The sequence below is a fragment of the Cephus cinctus genome, unplaced genomic scaffold, assembly GCF_000341935.2.
Source record: "Cephus cinctus unplaced genomic scaffold, Ccin1 Ccin1_scaffold0132, whole genome shotgun sequence".
In the NCBI taxonomy this organism is placed as follows: Eukaryota; Metazoa; Arthropoda; class Insecta; order Hymenoptera; family Cephidae; genus Cephus; species Cephus cinctus.
The window spans coordinates 441,018-461,083 of NW_014332865.1; the positions used below are offsets into that span (position 1 = coordinate 441,018).

Genomic DNA, 20,066 nt, shown 5'->3' on the forward strand with positions numbered 1-20,066 from the left:
CTAGTCGAAATAAAGTCAATCGGTAAGCACAGAGAAACGAAGCAGAAGCAGCGAACGGCGCGCAAACCTTGCTCGCCCAAAATATCCAACGCATGTTTCAGGAGACAAATATATATGTATATATATTTCTAGCAAGGAAGATACTACAGGTCTAACGCTCGTTGTGATGTAAGTAGGACGCCTTTAGTAATTGCTAGTGGCGCTGAGACGGTCGTGCAGGCTCATCGCTAGAGGAGTATAAGCTTTAATAAATTAAAGAAAACGCTGAATCAGTACAGTTTTGAAGCTCAAGAATAAATAAACATTACCTCGTGATAATGGAAGACGATACGTGGGACTATCTCGGTGAAAAATGGGAGCACATAGATGAAACGGTGAGTTCTTACGACCCTTCACCAGACCAGACCTTGGTATACAATTTCCGAATTCCTGCAACGCTCAGATAAAATAAAACCTAGATAGGTCATCCTATACTCGTTTCCACTAAATTCTTATCCAACCTTGAAAAATCGAGGTCGCAGACAGTCCTGTTGGTAGGAGTTAAATTTCAAGAGCAACACAAACTCGTACCACCGTCCCCATATAAAATCTAGAATTACAAAAGGCATATACTCGTCTGAATCTCAAAACTAATCATGAGTCACATCTGTGCGCAAGGTTGCTAGTCGCCAATTAAAAGCCGTTATTCAGGTTTATGATCGGCCTTACAACAGTTAAAAAATTCTTGCTCGTTCTGTCTTCTTTGTTGTGACCTGCAGAATAATCAGCTTCCTCATACCGGTATATATGCATCCTATATCAGGTGAAGAATGAGTATGAATAACCCTCAGCTATAATGCAGAGAGAGGAAGTGCCCAAGAGAGTGAATGGGAATGTGAACTCGTGAGTTCATTGAAAAAGCGGATGAACACGTAACGCGGGTTCACTAGAGCGGCTTGGCAACGATTTGTACGTCCACTCCACCGCTCGGTAATGAAGTCTCATTCTTAATGATTGCACTAATCACATACCGATGAATCAAGGCCTTAAGGCAGCTCTTTGCGTGTCAATATTTCTGATGCTCTATGCGATTCTCAGTATGATCTCCATGAGGAGATGGTAGCTGCATGACTTTTTTGCCAACTGAATGGAATAAATGTGAACGACAAAAAATGATGAAAGAACGGTTATCATTTTATGACATAGATGGTTGTATACACATTTTTCTTTTCATGTTTGTTACACTTGTGCTTTTACATAACTATAATTATTTGATAATGACCGAATGCCGTGTGGAATTATTGGTTACGTAATTTTGAAAAAAAAAGGTATATAAATAATTCTAATCGCATATATACTTCATGGCTTAGCTATCTAAGAGACACTTGTTTGAGAAAATTTTCTTAATGATCGGCAGAGACGACGAGAAATAATTTTTCCAAAAAAGGAGGATACTTCTGCAAAATTGTATCCTCGTCGGTGGCGCGTGGTTGAATAATTGACGGACAAATTTAAAATGGAACGTCGCTCGACTATTTTTGTCGACACGTGACGCGCTTCATCTATGAAATAAGATGACGACGTATCAGTCTGTTTGTCGTTCGTTTACCAGAGGTGAAAAAAGTTCAATAAAATTTTCCTGTTCGTGAACTGGACTATCGTTTTTCCAATGGTCACGGACGTTTCCAGTGAAATTCGAGCTTTTGGTATACTTAGTAACGGCAAACATTGATATCGCTATACTGAACAACAATCAAGTGCGAGTGGCTGTGAAATAAAATTTCTATCCCCGGTATATTTACACAGAGCAAATAATAAGCCAATAAATGAGAGATAATTTTCTTATGGAATCTTTACGACGTTGCGCACGCTTTTAAGTCACTGTCATATAGATAAAATTCATTTGATCCATAGCCATCTAAAGTTTACCACATCTTAAGCTTTTAAGTGACCGGTATTATTTGATCAGTATCCTGACACGTGTTTGTATCGCAAATAGTTTACATTCTTCGCCTAGGGTGGTATCTGCAAAGGAACAAAGTTGAACGTGAAAACGCGTAATATTCTTCATGGCATTTGTAATTGGTCGTTTATCAAGGCTGTATATGTAAATATGTTTTATGAAGTAATTACGACAAATGAAGTTTAACCTGCGGTGTCAGGGAATCGCGTGACGATTATTTAATTGATGGCAAACCGTAAGTAGGTGCACTTTACTATGGCTTTTAGTAATAAAAATACGTAAAGAAAGCACGTTTTGTTTATACGTCAAGGTTCAAACTGTTCTTCCAGATTATACATCCAGAGTCTGACCTGGTGATGAGATGAAGGGTTGATTAAAAAAAAGAGTCTGTTTTTGGTAATTTCTTCACTGTCAGTGAAATGGTCTTGATTGGTCTTATTAATTGTCACAGAAGTAAGTGAAGAAAATTATTAACATATAAGTCTACTTAATTTATAATGAAAATGCTAATCAATCACATTAATTCATAATAAATGATATGCGATAGTGTAATCTGACAGTCAACAATATGAAAAACAATTAAAATTATAATAGAAAAGAATATGTAAAAATTATAAATAAACATGCTTCCACGAATCTTAAAACAAACTCTGATAGTATATTAATGAATTGTGATACTCTCGATCAGATATCATACATTAGATAAGACCGCCACGCGAAACACTTGCAGGTGGAAAAAAGATATCTCTCCAAGAAAAGATCGAGTAAATTCCATCTCGTCACATCGCCACCGAGAGATTCGCATTGGCACGTAAAATATGGAAGCGTTATTCCCAAGAGTCCACGCATAATCCAATGCATCGGTGTGACCTAGACTCGTAGGAGGAATGAAAGCAAGTAGAAAATAGAGGATAAAATAACAGAGTTCCTCTCTGTCAGCTCATTGTCACTTCATTGTTACTTCATTGTTACTTTGTGCGAACTCTTTCATACGTATCTTACGTTTTTGCACGTCACGGTCCAGTTACCATTCTCACGCGTTCTTCACTATAAAATGGGTATATACATATTTACCTAGAACAAGATTGATAATAAGATGATCCATAATGAAATTATAAATCCGTCCTGATTTAAAGAATGCAATCGAGTGCATATATATATATATATATATATATATATATATATATGTATATTAATATTGATGCAGGTGTGCAAGACAGGTGGAGCATTAGTTAATCGGCCGTAAAATAGAGCAATAAAACTCTGCGTTTGAAATTGATTAGCGTTAACATCGGGCAAGGGTGATCGGTTCTGTGAATAAAGGAGACTGGAAGTTACCATTCGGTAAAACCGTAGTGTAAGACAATAACGTGTTCCGCCAACCTACCAATCGCCTGCTCAGGCGCACTTCAGCCCCCAATGAGGCAGCAGCTACCTTGTCTATAAAGATGTTCGTTGCTAAACTCGATATTGCATTCAACCTAAACGTTCCGCATCACACGAATCGCGAGGAAATATTGGTAGTTGCGTGAACGGTGCATTTCTACGTGGAACGAAGAATCTTTGTATCCGACGTGTGTTTAACGAGTGACACTTCACATCTCGAGACGTTGAGAAGCTAAAAGCAGACAACAGACAGGATGAAAACTAAAAACAGATCACTCCTAAGCAAGCTGTTCAAGTGTTACTCCAAAGAGGACGGACAGCTTCAAAGTGCAACAAGTGCAAGTACGTCTGACGAAAATATCGACGACAAGGTAATTTTTGAATGGGACTGTAATATTTCTCGTGAGTTTAATATTACTCGAAAGTTCTTGGCTGCGAATGAGCATCGTAAAAATAAAGGAATCTCGATACCAGAGGGATAAAGTGTGTAACAGCTGACTAACTGAACTTAGACCTTCTAGTATTTTCTACGTACCATATGTTTTTCAAGTAAAATGGCGTCAGTTGTAGACCGCATCACGTTACTGTCAATATTATATTTTCCGGTATCAAAAAATGGAGCATGGATATTCGCCAGGAGAAAATTTGGTAATCAGTCAAACGACTATTAACAGTCTTAGATTTAATGTCGTTAAGAGGCTTCGACTTAACTGTCAGCTTCGCTGAAAGCTTAGGTATAGTGATGTACGATTTGTAATGGGAAAAAAAAAGTATTGCATTACACAGAGTAAATTCATTTACAACACATCTTCCTGGGCCAATTATTTCAAAAGACATTCAATCGGCACTGAGGATCGATCGAAAGACGGTTAACCTTGCATACCGTAACATTAAATGGCATTTTTGCATTTTCAGCCAGTCACAGTAATCGTACGAAGACCATGTTGTAAGGCCAAGAACATTGTGGACATATGTGCGCCTCCCGTTTCTCCAAAGGCAAATAACTGTTAAGTTTCCATGAGATAAATATTACGCTCCAAAAATAGTACGTGGTAACCTCTGTATCTCATAGGGTTTGAATAAAAGCTGTGTTATAATGTACGCGGTATTGCGCAAGTGATAATTATTACTTATCAAGAGTTCATTCCAACAAAAGTAGAAAAAAAAGTCTCGGGGGCAATGATGCTCCGGGATGGATACGCACGAATGCATAGTATGATATGTTATGTACCCTTGTTTATGTTTTATAACACAGTAAGCATATACGTACTTCGCAGTCATTAACTTCGAGATACAGAGGATTTGCCGATGGACCTTGACGGAGACTGAGAATTACTTGATTCAGAGTACCTACACTGTATTGACTTAGGTTAAGGCGCTTGCGCCAAACCCTGCTGCGAAGCACGATGAAAGTGAAAGCAAAAGAGCGGAGTCGACGTCTAAGAAGGACGTCGAGAATGAAAATGAAAGTAAAGCCATTGGCAGGTGATAAGAAAAAATAATTAAATAACGTAGCATCGTTCCAAGAATTATTTTATCGAAAACAAACGTCACAGGACCATCTCAGAAGTCTCCCTAAAACTTTTAAAGGATACATACATATATATAAAAGGAATCTTCTTTCTTTTTCTTTATTCTTAGAAAAAGGGAATCCATTATGGATATCCTTACACTTTGACTGAGCTTTTATTGTGCGAAAGTGACGATGGTACGACAACGTGACCTTCACCTATTTTCAATGGCGACGTGGAAGTCATCCATAAACGTTTCTGCGACTTCCGTGCAGAAGTCCTGCTAGCCAGCCTTGTCATGTCCCCCGTGCTATTCAATTCTGGTCTGGTTCTCGCCAACGGCAATAAGCCGAAGAGAGGTTACGTGAATCCATCTAGGAACTCGTGTCGTCGAGCGCACGATGTTGATAAACACAATCACTTTCGAAGCGCGAGATAGACAGCATAGCAGGTATGGCATGACGAGGTCTTGTTAGCTTCGTGAATCTCCGTAGAGTATTCGATTGCACGATTCCCGTGGTGCGGCAGTTCGTGATTGCTTATTGGTCGAGTCTCGGCTGGGGGCACGCTTACTGCTTTTCTATAGGTCTACCGGAGATATTGCTATTACCTACTGCTGAACTGCTAGGAACAGCAGACAGTTTCGATCGCTTCGCGTGCGAACACGTGTGTCGCTGGAACGTCAATTCCGTGTATTTTTACCGTAACTTTCTGTGGGGCCAAGTAACGAGCATGAAGAATCATACGCCTGAGAAACTTGTGAGTTTTCCATGTTATGCAACATTTAGGTGTTTGTGGTTCCATTGCTTTAGCATCTTTGTGGCTTGAAGAATTTACGGATTTACCCCTGTGGTATGCGTGCTAAAAACTTTGAGTATAACTCAAAATATTCGTACGCAATTCGATGGAATTTAGTACCACTTGATATTATACTATCCATTCTAATATATTTATCTCTTCCTTAGGGTGTTGTTGGCTATATGTATTATTGAATTGAAGAGGTTCCTCTATATTTTCAGGCATCTATGTTTATAGAGGAACAGAAAAAATACCTTACTTTGCCACTTGTGTTTTAGAAGCTAAAGGAAGTATCGAAAATTAGTCAAGCTCTAAAACTTCATCTACAATTTGTTATGCGGTTGAAATTTAAAATGCAGCTGAACGAAAAATGCGTCGTTATTTCACTTACAGAGGTAGATATAGTTTATGTGATATCTGAAGGACACTGTGTAATTTTTTGTCCATTGTTCAAGGTTTCTCCGGATATTTTAGCACGTAGGTATTCGCAGATCACCTTGCTCTCTAAACAAATCACTGAGGGATCAAATTTATTCAAGCCCACAAAGCTCGTTAGACCATGAATAACTAAAATATACAAAATGACAATCAGATATAACGTAAGCTAATACTGTATATAAAAATGGGAATTAATATTATAATAGTACAACGTATCTAATGAAAATAGTGAAATCAGTCAGTGATTGGCACTTAGTAACCAGGTTAAAATGATAAAGAAATATATATTTAGAATATTAAAATTGACCATATAATGCAGAGATTCAGAAATGTACGAAAAAAAGATTTAGACAAAAAGAAACCAAAAATCACTATTTAAAAAATGATTTTTTCACCTTAAGCTGTAGAGAAGTCATAAATATAAGAATCTGAAATCTTACAAATATCATATACACAAGCTTATCTCAGGCAGCAGACATTTCCTACCTTAACGATGTTAAATATTGTTTAACACATGTATTAATAACACTAGTTAACACAAAACTAGTTTCAGTGACTTCCGCTTACTACATTCCCGTCGTTTACTAATCATATGTACGATAAAGTCCCAAGTTTCCCTTCGTATGTATGAAAGTCTGATATAGCATACGTGGCGTTTTTTTTCCATCGGAAATAAAGGCGAGCGACCTCGTGATTCGCAGAGTGACGTCAAGTTCAGGGTAAAATGCGGTCGCCGACTGATGATTTTCCTCATATAATTTTTTTTTATTATCAGAAACTTTTCAACTTAAAATAAAGATAAAGCGAATTAAAAAAATTAATATGATACGTAATAAAACTGATAACGAAATACTTGCACTTTTTACGGTAGTTTGTCGCCTCTTTTAAAACCCCAACCTGATTCGAACCTTGCACAGCCGTCAAGTGATTCCCGCGACATGCAAATCTTTTCGCTGTATAACTACTTTACGGCCTTGAACTATTCTCAAATATAAACCCGCACCGAGGTGATCGCGCGACGCGCAATAAATTGGCTGGATTTTCGATAGCGACTTAAACGTCGTTGTCGCTTATGAAGAAAATTCTTCTTCACCGAATATACATATATATATATATATATATAATGATTAACAAGTCTTTGACGTATTCGCGTATAAAGTCTGGATGAATGTCTGACACGACACGAGGTCGATCCCCTCCGACCGTCGAGTTGGCTGAATAAACACATAAGTACATCTCCTAAAACGACTGTTAAATTAATTTTTCGTCAAAATTAAATAAAGTGTTGATTTACAAGTCGATTAAATTGACATCAACTGACATTTAGTCCTGCAACTAGAAATATTTCATATCGCGACGCCCTCATTAGAATGGTGACTAAAACGGTAACTAAAAGCTGACAGATAGAAGCGAATAACGCACTGACCACAATTAACCTCTGACATAATACGGAACCAGAGTCTTATCAAAAAGTCAAATCAAACGTTGATGATCAACAATATTTTCATAACCCCCTTATATTATTTGGTTATCACATATTCAAATGGAAAAATTCGTTCTACTTAACCGTCGACAAGGAGTTAACCCAATGAACTCGTTCTCATAACCTCTCTCCCACGGGTCGATAATTTTACTCTATAAACGAAGTTAACCTCTCTTAAAGATAAATCATATATCTATCCTATCCACGTGTATTCATTTTGCCATATTTGCAATCTTTTTCAAAATATTTCTCTCGTATGACGTCATCACGAATAGACTTTACGCACTTCCTATTAAATTCATGAATTGCGACATCTCCTCGTATGTCGCGAAAGTTACACGTTAAAACTGCCAGTTTACAAATGTTTTAATGTATCAGAAATGAGATCGTCATAGTCGTTATGTAACTCACACGGGAATAAAACGACTCCGCATGTCGTACGTAACATAATATCCGATACGCAATATGGCTTTTGAACGACAAGAAAAAAAGAAACAAAAAAGAGAAAAATATAGAAAAAGTGCCGCGTACGTTATTTCGAGTACGTACTTATAATTTGTGTTAGATACGATTCTTACAAGTTTTATCATTCGATGTAAACGAACTACGTTAAATTTTTTAAATAATTTTTTCACAGTTGAACAACTGACTTATGAGCACTTGGTTCGATGGCTGTCCTCTCACTCTTTATGTATTTTGTAAACTAGGCGGCGTTAATATTTCAAATACATTGGGAAATTTATTGCCGTGATATACGAGCAAAGGTACTCTTATTTATTATACAGATATATTTGTACTGTGTCAGAGATAAAAACGTCAGAGAATTGCCGCCATTACAACCAGAGACATTACATTCGTGTAATGACTTTGTCAACTGACTGATTTGCATTTCTTTCTCGTTAACGCATGTCTGTGTACAATTGAGACGTCAATGAGTCCAACTGACAAACGTAAGGAATTATTCATACGATTTAAGGGAAAACGTAAAAAGTCGGTGTAGCTCGACTGACGTTGTGAGTGAAGCTGAGTGAGATCAGGAACGCGTAAGGGATCAGTAGACCGTATTGATTTTCAATAATAAATTATGCATCGATGTACAGTGCGCGTCGTAGAATTTATTGGTGGCTCAATTGGTCAAATTGCTTGAAAAATTTTACTGTCGGCTCGGCATGGCCGATATATTATAAAGTGCAATATACATATTCGTATGTACGTATGACCAACAAGTGACGTAACGTTGGCTTAGTATTGCGTCAGACATTCAATATGATCGATGCTATCACAATTGTGGGATCTATTGCTAACAGAGTCTGGGACGAACACGTGTGGTATTTATTTGATTTTTAAATATATATATATATTCTTTTTTCAAAACATCAACCAAAAATGCCACAACGGATCTTGCCCATTCTCGAGAACGTATTTGCATTATGCTAATGGGCATTACTGCTAAGTAGTAAGAAACGCGTCACTCGATTAGCATATCGGTAATAATCGTGAATCCAATTTTGCGTCCGACGACTCGAAGTGCGACTGACATGAATTCGCGATAGTCTGATCTGTTGGTACGATCCGTGAAGTAGGTTTATTTATATCTATAGAATCTATGGCATCCAGTATGTATGTATTTGCCCGTCAATGTTGAATAACGTGATTAAAAATTAAGTCGCGTTGCACTTAATTACGTTGCACATATTGCACATAAACATTGGAGGTTGCACGTAATTCCAGTTATTCGGAGAATCGATTAAATTTATTCAATGTCAGCGAATAAAGACATTTTTTTTTCGAAAAAAATATCAAACACTTCGTGCCTCGTTGGTGCTAAAAACTGTCGAGTCACGGAGCTCCGTTCAGAGGTAATATCGAAAGTGGCAAGACGTCAGGAAAGATCAGCAGTATCGTGAAGTTGTCAACGGAATCGAACAATCGCTCGAATCGATGTAATTGGAACATCCTTTTTCGAAGTTGGAGATTTTCAGTGATTCAAACGTCTGGGGTCGCGGGATTTTTGCAACAGAGTAATTCAAAGGCGAAAGTTGATGGTTAATTCGTGAAACGGAGTCACGAAGGTCACGTTGACGGTTTGCTCGAAAAATGAAAAATTTAAAGAACAATAAGTTAGTGTGTAATAACTACCTTGTTAACTTGTATAAACGATTGCGTCATACTTCAGAAGGAAATCACGGGAGACGAATCCGTGCTTTTTTTTCGCTGTTTTTTATCTTTCCACATGTTAGTGATCGTGGTCGCTGCCCTGAGACCTGAGCTAGTCACGTTCTCTGTTATCTACATTGTTCTTCGTTACAGAGTCCAAGGGTAATTTTTCATTGAAGGAGATTCGTATTCTGTCAATTTAAAAATGCAATAAATTATTTCGATAAAAATTTATTCATAAATAATCGATATATGAATACGTCTTAGTATCAATTGACGGGTTCAAATTAGTCTTGAAAATACACCTACTCTGGTAGCCAGTAGTAGGATGAATTTTTCTATGTATTTTGTATGTCATCGGCTGATCTTGTCTTCGGCTTAACTCCTGACTGAACTGTCTGGTCTCGTAGTTATAAACGTGTTTGCCCGGAGATGTGCAGGGACGATTGCAAACTGGTTTCTGCTTACCGATGACGCGCATGAACCAAACCACGTGTCACGCACGTGCGTTCGTGAACGAATTCACGTACGAGTATATAACGCGAGCACGATTCCCGTCGCGGTGTTCAATCGAAGGGGAACCACCCGCTTTTAACCTGCATATCGCTGAAGTCTGCCTCGTAGACTTTTTTTTCGATAAATCGATACAAATCGAAGTTTGTGAATCGATATGTATCATCGAAGTATTATGTATTATCTACCGATAATAATCTTTTGTGAAGATACCAAGGAGAGATTAGAATGATAAAAATCAAAATTATTAACAATATCGAGCATTCGATAATGCATCACTCACATGATCCATCCAAACTTCTGAGGTTAATGCGTATTAACATGTAAATATATTATAGTTCACAGATAACTGTGATACGATTGATAACTTGATATGATTAATTAATTGGATTCAGCGTGGAGTGTTTTCTGGAAATATTACACTGCCATTGTTTAATGGATCGATGCGTTTCACTGGATACTTGGAAATGGCTGGAGCAAGTTAAGGAGTAAAGGCTGAATGCATATGGCAATAGATGGACTTCGAGAAACTGTTGAAAATGCGTGGTGAAACGTGAAAGACGTAGGAGCCGACGTTACGATAGAGAGAGAGGAGGGCGGAGAGAAAGAGTGACGTCATAGCGGAGGGATCGACCATTCGAGCCCCCGTGCTCGACCAATGAGAAGCAGCTTTCACCCCTCGTTTTATTACGACATGGAAACGCATGCAGTATTTCGTCAGCTTTTGAAATTTCGTCAGCCTCTCATTATACAAGGTTGCATAGAAGGTCGTTGTTGATGCAATTAATTATTAACCGTCGGAATTTTACATTTTTCCACCCAATATCGTACGGTATAATATAAATATATGTGAAAGACAATAATCGTCACAGAAAAATTGTCTAATTCAATATCAGCAACTTAAGACTCATACCATGGTAATTAAGCTGTTAAAATGAAATATAAGGATTGATAAATAATCAGTACTTTTTGCAAATACTATATTTCGGCTTTTTGGAATTTGACCAGTAACGCTACTCCAAAATCGCTTACGTAATATTTTGCAATTTTCCATGTGTGCCTATTGTCCGAGAAATCCCCTGACCTTTTTGCCCTTGAGACGACGAGCCTCTTCGTTGGCACATTCACCGATAACATACCGAGAAAGGCTGAGGTATTGGTGGGGAAGTTCCCCTCCATCCCCTCGTCGATCCCACTACCTTGGCATCTCGTGTCTCCAGGAATGGTGGAGGGGCGATATGGTCACTGGAGGGGATAGGGCATGGCTGAGGATAGGCATGGAGTAGGTGCGCGTGCAGAAGGCGCTTCGACCAGTTAGACCAGTTACAGTATAAAACTCAACGACATCATACGTTAATCAGAAATCGCGTATCGTATTCGAAACAGATCACAATCGCGAGATTGTCTAGAGTACTTACTACATACAGTCTAATTTCCTCTTTTGCGAGGACACTTTGAGGATTCTTTTGCGGTTTTCACTGAACGGCCGATCGAGACGTCAACCATGTGCCTGAGAAGTTCCGTGATGCCCGAGGTGAGAGCACCAGGAAGCTTAACTAAATTTTGACATTTGTCAAGGATAACCTAAGGGTAGTAACGATATTAGGGGGATAGCAATCGATCAAATGAACGTTGAGTTTAGAAGATTCCTCATTTTGAATCAGGTTAATACAAAGAGACGTGACTTTTTCGAGGTGGAGTAAAACTGTCTTTTAACAATTGTGCAAGTTTTTGACAGAACGGAATGGACGAATTGAAAGTACATATATTTGTCTAGAGTCACCGCAGTAAGTGAGCATCTATATGGTCTGGCTCGATTGATTTTTCTTTAGCAAAATTCTCGCCCGTCGAATGTAATCGTGAGAGATTGAATGGGTCTTTGTCTGTGGAATTTACGTTGTTGTAAGCGAATCGATAAACACTTTTGGACTTGCACGCGTCGCTCTGTCCTCGGAACGTCGCTTTTCTCCTGGCTACGAAATCTATCATTATTATGACTCTTGCGAATGAAAATGGATGGTTTTTAACTTTTACTATGACAAACGACAAAGTGTATCTGTGCACTGGACTTTAGTCTTCGTAAAAATATGTGGATAGCAGTGGTTACGCGAAAGTAAATGAATACACGTTAAATGGTGTAAATCTTGTTATTCATTTCATCCAGAGAGATCCGTAGTAGTGACTTGCAGTCTGTGATTAATGAAGCAATAAAAAGCAATAGATTAAAATTTACTTGCGATCTAATACCGCGATAACCTTGATAAATACTGATTAAACGATTTCCTTTGATAATAAGAAATTAGCGCCTAAAAATGTCCATTATCATTCGCTTAATTTTATTATAACGATATAAAGTTTAAATTTACAGTTTAAAGTTTAAATTTTACAACCTATTGATTTATATATCACAAACTGATGTACGAATTTTCAAAACTACGAGAACTTGCCTGTCGATTTATATCTTGGCTAATAAACTTGAGTGCATTCTGCAAATAGATACTTTCTGTCACGTGTTTTGATTCTGATACACCGGTATTAGTACGTCTCAACTATATTTCTAATTTCACGCAGAATGTCATCTAAACGTTATTTATTAGTTTACGAGGGGAATCATTGAATTCCTTATCAAGACCAAAAATATGTATTGGACATTAATTGTTGTAGTTACATTAAAGAAAAATGAGCAAAGAAATTGGTAATATTCATCCTTTCCATTCATAGCATCGGTAGCGGGGGTGGGGGTAGGGGACTGTTCGGGTAAGAGGAGAAGCATTGGCTGGTCGGAGGCGGGTGTGTCGGTGACGTCAGTCCAGATCGATGCCCTGCCTCGTGAAGGAAGCGGGAATTTTGAATTTCCCACCTCTTTACATGAAATTTCACAAGATGCCGAAACGGTTTCACACGTGGATTTGTTATTCAATGTGGCATCGAATCTTAAGGTACGAGATACATAACCCCTAGCGTCAGTGGAGTTAACTATATTATAGAAGCGTGCAAAGCTAGATAAGCTTTCGGGCCGATCCCTCTCTCTTCTACCTTTCTCAATTTTTATTATACGTTAATCTTGGACGAGGACTTCTCGGAATGCTACTTCCTTACTTTTTTGGTAATTACTGTCACGTACCATTAATATACCCGGGTTGGCTGACTTACCGTAAGTTCGCTTACGGCCATAGGGAACACAATATTTTTTTACTATTCCATTGCTCAACTGTTGAAACATTCTTACAAAAAAGTATATACATATATATATATATATATATATATATATATATATAGATGCATATTCCGTGCGAAATCACTGAAATACGTGATTGAACGTTAAAGTCATTGACCCAGCCTGGATTCGTGTCGACATGTGCTGACCTAATTTCTCGTAACCGCCAAATGTACAGCTGTATTTACTTGGTATAGGCTGAGTGACTTAAGGTCACGTGTCACTGAGAACTTCTTTGCACGAAATATTTGGAAATTTTTTAATGAATTTTCAATGAATTTTCATCTTGACTCTAGACATTTTATGTGAGACATCTGACGTCAGTCAGCTGTGCAGATGATCCGTAAGAGGATAGATCGTAAAGGAAAAATCATGCAACTGGAAACGTTGCTATACGTCGTACCGAAGGAGGGCTATAGTTACAGTATATAGTTAGCTGAAGAAAAAATGTAAACAGACGGTGTTAGTCTAATAATAGTTTCTAATCAGTCATACCTTTAAAGCTGCGCATACTAAATATGCCACCCAGGCACAGAAATCGTACCTGCGTTTTACTCTGTCGCGAAAAAAAGTCAAAGTCCGTACATTTCGTGTGTACGTACTTAATGACGTCATAGGTGTATATCATTGTAAAAATAATATATCAGGAGCGACCAGACCCTGGAAAGTCAAGGCTTGAATGACGAAAACGATATCAGTAAGAGAAAGTAAATTTCTTAACTGACACGAAGGGAACGATAAATAGTTAAGATTTTCTAAGCTAATTGCGAGTTTCTCAGGATTGATGTTTGGGGTACTATTCGACCTGTTATTTTTTGTTAACACAGCAATATTGAAAGTGCTGCGTGACAGTTGTCGAACTTTTATAAAAAAAAGGCATTAAATCGTCCGTGCGGTACTTATCGCGAGGAATTTCCTTCTATTGGCATACACTGTTTGTCTTAGATAAGCCTAGTATTTTTCCATAAAGTTTCGCAAGTGTTTAGTGTATATTAGTTTTGATTAAATTTTATGCAAGGCACTTGAACGACTTATGGAACTTCTTTTCTTCGAGAGAGGGAGGAGCTGTAATAACTTGCGCTGGGCACGATGGTGGCTTTGATTTTGACAAGTCTTAGGGTATTTGAATCTCTCGAGACTTCGATTTGGTCGATATCGGACAGAATGGTTGCCAGTGAATACGCGTCTGATGCATCGATGTCACGTTGTAGATAGGCTAAGATTGCGAATCTAAAAAACTGATAAGTCTCTGATAAGAAAGTAACGTCTGGGTTTCGTACTGATCGCATATGTGTACGCCGGTTTCTTTTCTTGAGATTCTCAATCTCTAATTAATAATTTTGTAAATAATTGTTAAATCTCTATAAAGTCTCACTCAATGACTCGTACGAAGCTGTACGGTGCATTGTTGAGGAATAAATAATAAACGCTTAATTTTGTCCTTAGATAATGGACCTAGTTAAAGCGTTCGATTACCACGTGATAATTGAGGGTAAAACAATGCAATTGTGTCCTGTGCATATGCAGTTTGACAAGGAGTGCGCGTGGCATTGCGCAAGAACGAGGTACGAGTATTTGCAATTGGTCCCACCACGGGTTTCACAGTTGTCTAGCAAAGTACCAAATGGGAAGGTCGTACGAAGGTCATTCGAGAAAATGTACTCATGAGCTACGAATAGGGATACCAGTTACTTCGGAGTCATTATTCATATTTTGAATTCAATGTGTTTCAGATAAGGGAAGCGTGCAAGGATCTAGTCCTTTCCGACGAACAGCTCAAACTGGTTATGGAGAGATTGACTTATGAGATGAAGAGAGGTTTGGGCAAGGAAACTCACAAGGACGCCATTGTAAAATGTTTTACAACTTACGTGCAAGATCTTCCCAATGGGACTGGTGAGTGGGGCTGTGATCGTTAAATAAAACTGTGATGACCGAGAGCTGTACTTGACTCGCTTCTTCTTTTGTGGAAGCAATAATGCTTACGTGATGTTTTCTGCTTTACAGAAAAAGGTAATTTCCTGGCTTTGGATCTTGGCGGTACGAACTTCCGTGTTCTGCTGATTACTCTGGACGGTCAGAATTTCGATATGAAGAGCAAAATCTATGCGATACCTCAGAGTCTTATGCTGGGAACCGGTACTCAGTTATTTGATCATATTGCTCAATGTCTTGCTCTTTTTATTAAGGATCTTGGAATGCAGGATCAAGTATTGCCACTTGGATTTACCTTTAGCTTCCCTCTCACTCAGCGTGGGCTTACCCAGGGTGAGCTGGTTAGGTGGACCAAGGGGTTTAATTGTAGCGATGTCGTAGGCAACGACGTTGTTGCTTTACTGGAAGACGCTATTGCTAGGAGAAATGTAAGTCTTTTAACTTTAACTACGTGTGGTATGATTCGCACAAAACATTGTGATCTTATCAATGCTTTTTTGTCTCTTTAGGATGTTAAGATCGATGTTTGTGCCATTTTAAATGATACGACCGGTACCCTGATGTCCTGTGCATGGAAAAATAGAAATTGTCGAATCGGTCTCATCGTTGGTATGTATTCAGTAACAGTAATCGATAATGAAGATTTTCACAGTACTTGCAAGGTGCATGTTTAAATAATACTTTGTCTCTGTATAATTAAGGTACTGGCAGCAATGCATGCTATGTGGAAAAAACTGAGAACGTCCAATGCGCCAATCTCAATGATTATGAACGGCAAAAGCCATATATGCTGATCAATACCGAATGGGGTGCCTTTGGGGAGCAGGGTACTCTTGACTTTATCGTCACAGAATACGATCGTGCGATCGATGACAATTCCATCAATCCAAAGAAACAAATTTTCGAGAAGATGATATCCGGAATGTACATGGGTGAGCTGGCGAGACTGGTGCTCGAAAAGCTCATAGATGCAGGACTTCTATTCAACGGCAAATGTCCGACTAATTTGAAGAAACGTGGTAAATTCTTCACGAAATACGTTTCCGAAATCGAGAGGTAATTTTTGAAATTATTGTACAATTTTTTTTCTAAAGACAATTGCACAAGAGAAAAGACATTTCCTCATTAGTTACAATACGCTATGCACTGCTTTCTTTATTTCGGTACCAGGCTGAGCATATTGAAAACTCAATCTGTTAAATCAAAGGTAAACACAGAGTATTCCGTAAACATACAATATTCGAAATTTCAGCGATCCCAAAGGAAAGTACACGAATTGTCGGCAAGTCCTAGCTGAGCTGGGAATCAACAATGCATCCGATCAGGACTGTGAAAACGTGAGGTACGTTTGCTCCGTAGTGTCGAGAAGAGCCGCTCATTTATCGAGCGCTGGCATCGCCACTCTCCTTAATAAGATGGGAGAGAACAACGTGACCGTCGGAATCGATGGTTCCGTTTACAGATTCCATCCTCATTTCCATGACCTCATGACCGAAAAGATTAGCCAGCTGCAAAGCCATAAGGTAAGCATTGGCTAGAGTTTGATTGTCTTTGTTTGTTGTACCTCTTGGCAGTATTTTTCAAGAACCTTTAAGTAATTGAGAATATTGCTTTCAGTTCGGCCTGATGCTCTCTGAAGATGGTAGCGGTCGTGGTGCAGCGTTGGTCGCTGCCGTAGCATCGCAAAAGCGGTGAAGACGATAACGGCGGCGCCGTATCTACTTAATATCGAAAATTTAGACTAAATTATATAAAGTAACGATAAATTGACACATTTCTGTACATAGAGCACAAACGTAGCTTAGGTCGTCGGCACAAGGAAATACCGGCCGATGCTCGATTCCTACACGAACTTGATATGGATCTTACCGTTGGTCCTTTTTCAAGCACGCATGTGAAAAGCTAAATGGAGTACCAAGCCTTCTTTTAAACAGACTGTAATGGGAGGATAGAGACTCGTTCACGGAGATCGAAAAGAAGAAAACGAAGATAATGAATAACATTTTTTGTGCCCTCCCGTTCGACAAGAAGATATAAATATATATAGTTCCCGTGCTAACTTTGAATTCTTGATATGAGCCGATGAAATATCTTTGAGACACGGCCAAACTCTCAACTCTAAAAATAACGTCATTGATGGATTAAGAACGAGATGGTACGCGAGACACAGATTGAACTACCAAAAAGCGTAACTGCCAAAACAAATTCAGAGAGAATGGAAAGCATACGTAACGATCGCACAGTTGGATTACTAAAACTTTAAGAAAAAAGTAAATAATTTCAAATAGCGTTGTACATGTGCACTAAAAAATTAGTTACAGCTACTTAATTCTTTTGTAAAGGTCGTAGAGCGAAGTTTACTATTAATTTATTTTCCACCGGGTGTTAGCGTGTCTCAGTGTAAAGCGCCCGGTCGTATCGGGAAGTTCAAACTGAGAAATACGAATCAAGGCGATCGAAGAAACGAACTAATAGTTTCTCCGGTGAAATACAAAAATTCATGTTGAACGATTTATACATTTACGAACAATTTATATTTATTATATTGCCATTTTATCCTAAGGTACAGTAACTGGTACCGCATGCAGGAGCGAGTGAATATAAGGGGACAATTCGGTGTGTGACACAATGAAAGATTGTTTTCCAACATTCTTAGGCTCAAGGTCGTCAAATCCATCACTCACGAGTCTACAGAGAAAAGAATAAAGTTCAGACTCATTTGTATCTACAGAGTGTACTAAGGTATACTTCGCTGACGTATTAATCGAGTTATGCCACAACGCGGCCCACGTGCACTTTCACCGTTTCATTATGAAACTTGCGCCTGCCCATTTATTAACTTTTCAAGCACGCGGCAATAGGTTTTTCTACCTCGACGCGATACGAGGACACCACATAAAGACGATGTCCGCGAGTGAATGCGTTGTACGCCTGAGAATGTGTGATGCGCGGGATTATTTTAAAGAAAAGTTGTACTGTTTTCTAGCATAATCGAGAATAACCTCGTAGTGTTATAGAGAAAAGGAAGAGAAAGAAAGAAATTCTGCGCGTAAGGAATAGTGTCCCCGCGTATACGTATACGTATGTGTGTATGGCCGTGTTGTGTGTGTGTGTGAGGGTAGGGAAAAAAAAGAAAATTGAGGGAGACGATTGGCGTGGGGAAAGAGAAGGAGAGTGAGAGAGAAACAGAGTATCCGTGAGTCCGTGTAAAGAGAAGATGAAAAAAACGAAATGATATGAAAATTATTCGATTGTTCCCCGCCTCTCTATTACAATTCATTATCTGCGATGTGATAAAACGTTACGAGTGATAAACTGAATACACATACCGCCGGCATAAAATGTTTACATGATAAGAACTAGTTTCGTACTTTTAACCATCAAAGCTGTTCCAATCCTTGACGATTCCTTTCAAAATGCTGCGCCGATTACGAAAATTCAAAAAATCGGTGAGTACTAAAATTTTTATAGTATTGCTGATATATATCTTTGGGTATATCTCGTACGGAGTATCGTTTTTATGTACGATTAATTGAAGTATCATTGTCTTACTGCACTGAGCGTAGTGTCTTCGAATGACTTTTCATTAGTTTGATTATAGTTAAAGACAACTTGTTGAAGAACCAAAAGTACAAATTTTGTTGTAAAAATACAAGGAACATGGCGTGTCCAATTATGAGGTTGCTGCAAAATGTTAAGCAAAATAAGTTTTTGACGTTGCAATTTATTTATTCGGGAGGAAAACGTGACCATTATGTAGAACGATATTTTGTTGTTTACGTTGAAGATAAAGGTTGATGTGTATACGTTAAAATAAAATAATCGTTTGTTACGTGCAATATTTGTTAAAAGACTCATATGAGAAACGACTCGACAGGTTTTCTTTTTTTTGTTATTCGTTCCCTAAATCGCGAAAGAAATTTTTACATTTCATGCCAATTTATTTATAGATTATATGGTTTAATGTGCATTACGTGCATAATAAGACGGGATAGATGAAAGAATATGAAACAACATATTTACTGTATTTTATGTACAGCACATCTGAATGTTAATGATTCTCCGGAACAATATAAGTACTTATGTTTTATATAATGTGGCTTGTGATGGATTACATATTGCATACTTCGTGCACAGATCAGTAGGGAGATGCACGACGCTACGGTTTTAGGCGATACCAAAAACGTGGCGCTAAATCGTAGCGGCGAGTCCGGGAATAGAATTTTGTGATCATCGCCTCCGTCGATAATGCATATCCCGTCGTAGTCGAGCTGAACGTGATCACGAACGGGTAGCCTGGCGGGCAGAGTCCTCCGCTACTTATCGCTGGTTCCCAAAGCAACACTTAGAACGAGACAACTCATCGGATATAGCCGAAATACTTTTTTTCTTTGCAATCCTAAATTCGATCGCACAGTGTAAGCTCGGTAAGTTTAATATGACAAAAGCAAGCAACTCATGTCTGCCTGCACTGAAGCGTATGATGCCACAAGCATATTTAATACATATTTTACCGATGTTGCGTAGCAGAACGAGTGTTGAAACCTATCAGGAACTGTAGAACTTCTCGAGAACTATTGAAAAAGCCTATTGTTGAATCATTTTCAAGAGATTTTAAAAAAGTGCGATGCTGGAGCTGACATCCGTGTAGCACCTCCATTTTTGTAATGTTAATATAATATGTAT

General features: G+C 38.4%; 2 protein-coding genes and 2 long non-coding RNA genes across 9 annotated transcripts in view; 3 read left to right on the forward strand and 1 right to left on the reverse strand.

The window, feature by feature from the left end:
• The first annotated feature begins 193 nt into the window (after positions 1-193).
• LOC107263084 (hexokinase type 2) lies at positions 194-18,736 on the forward strand. Of its 6 annotated transcripts, XM_025080472.1 has the most exons (8): positions 11,566-11,762; positions 14,892-15,010; positions 15,179-15,341; positions 15,453-15,808; positions 15,890-15,989; positions 16,082-16,436; positions 16,633-16,903; positions 16,998-18,736. In XM_025080472.1, exons 3-8 carry the CDS (start codon positions 15,233-15,235, stop codon positions 17,073-17,075), a joined length of 1,269 nt encoding a protein of 422 aa, XP_024936240.1. In that variant the 5' UTR covers positions 11,566-11,762; positions 14,892-15,010; positions 15,179-15,232; the 3' UTR covers positions 17,076-18,736. The 6 variants fall into 6 exon arrangements, with proteins under 6 accessions (XP_024936236.1, XP_015585407.2, XP_024936238.1 ...); XM_025080468.1 differs by lacking the exons at positions 11,566-11,762; positions 14,892-15,010 and adding an exon at positions 194-374; XM_015729921.2 differs by lacking the exons at positions 11,566-11,762; positions 14,892-15,010 and adding an exon at positions 3,374-3,699.
• On the forward strand, positions 3,706-4,429 carry LOC112493716. The gene is made up of 2 exons (XR_003058385.1): positions 3,706-3,976; positions 4,244-4,429. It is a non-coding gene; the product is annotated as an uncharacterized LOC112493716 (long non-coding RNA).
• LOC112493715 lies at positions 8,648-11,383 on the reverse strand. The gene is made up of 3 exons (XR_003058384.1): positions 10,025-11,383; positions 9,730-9,906; positions 8,648-9,647 (listed from the first exon to the last, which is right to left on the reverse strand). It is a non-coding gene; the product is annotated as an uncharacterized LOC112493715 (long non-coding RNA).
• Positions 18,600-20,066, forward strand: part of LOC107263081 (protein FAM160B1) — a 6,722-nt gene continuing 5,255 nt past the window's right edge. The window contains exon 1 of the mRNA XM_015729913.1: positions 18,600-18,829. Coding sequence (XP_015585399.1) covers positions 18,797-18,829 — 33 coding nt within the window. The 5' untranslated portion in view covers positions 18,600-18,796. The remainder of the gene's footprint in view (positions 18,830-20,066) is intronic.

Coding starts and splice junctions, on each gene's coding strand:
- LOC107263084 (XM_015729921.2), top strand. CDS start 3,583: ATGAAAACTAAAAACAGATCACTCCTAAGCAAGCTGTTCAAGTGTTAC. Junction 15,342..15,452: donor AGATCTTCCCAATGGGACTG/GTGAGTGGGGCT, acceptor TCTGCTTTACAG/AAAAAGGTAATTTCCTGGCT. Junction 15,990..16,081: donor TCGAATCGGTCTCATCGTTG/GTATGTATTCAG, acceptor TGTATAATTAAG/GTACTGGCAGCAATGCATGC.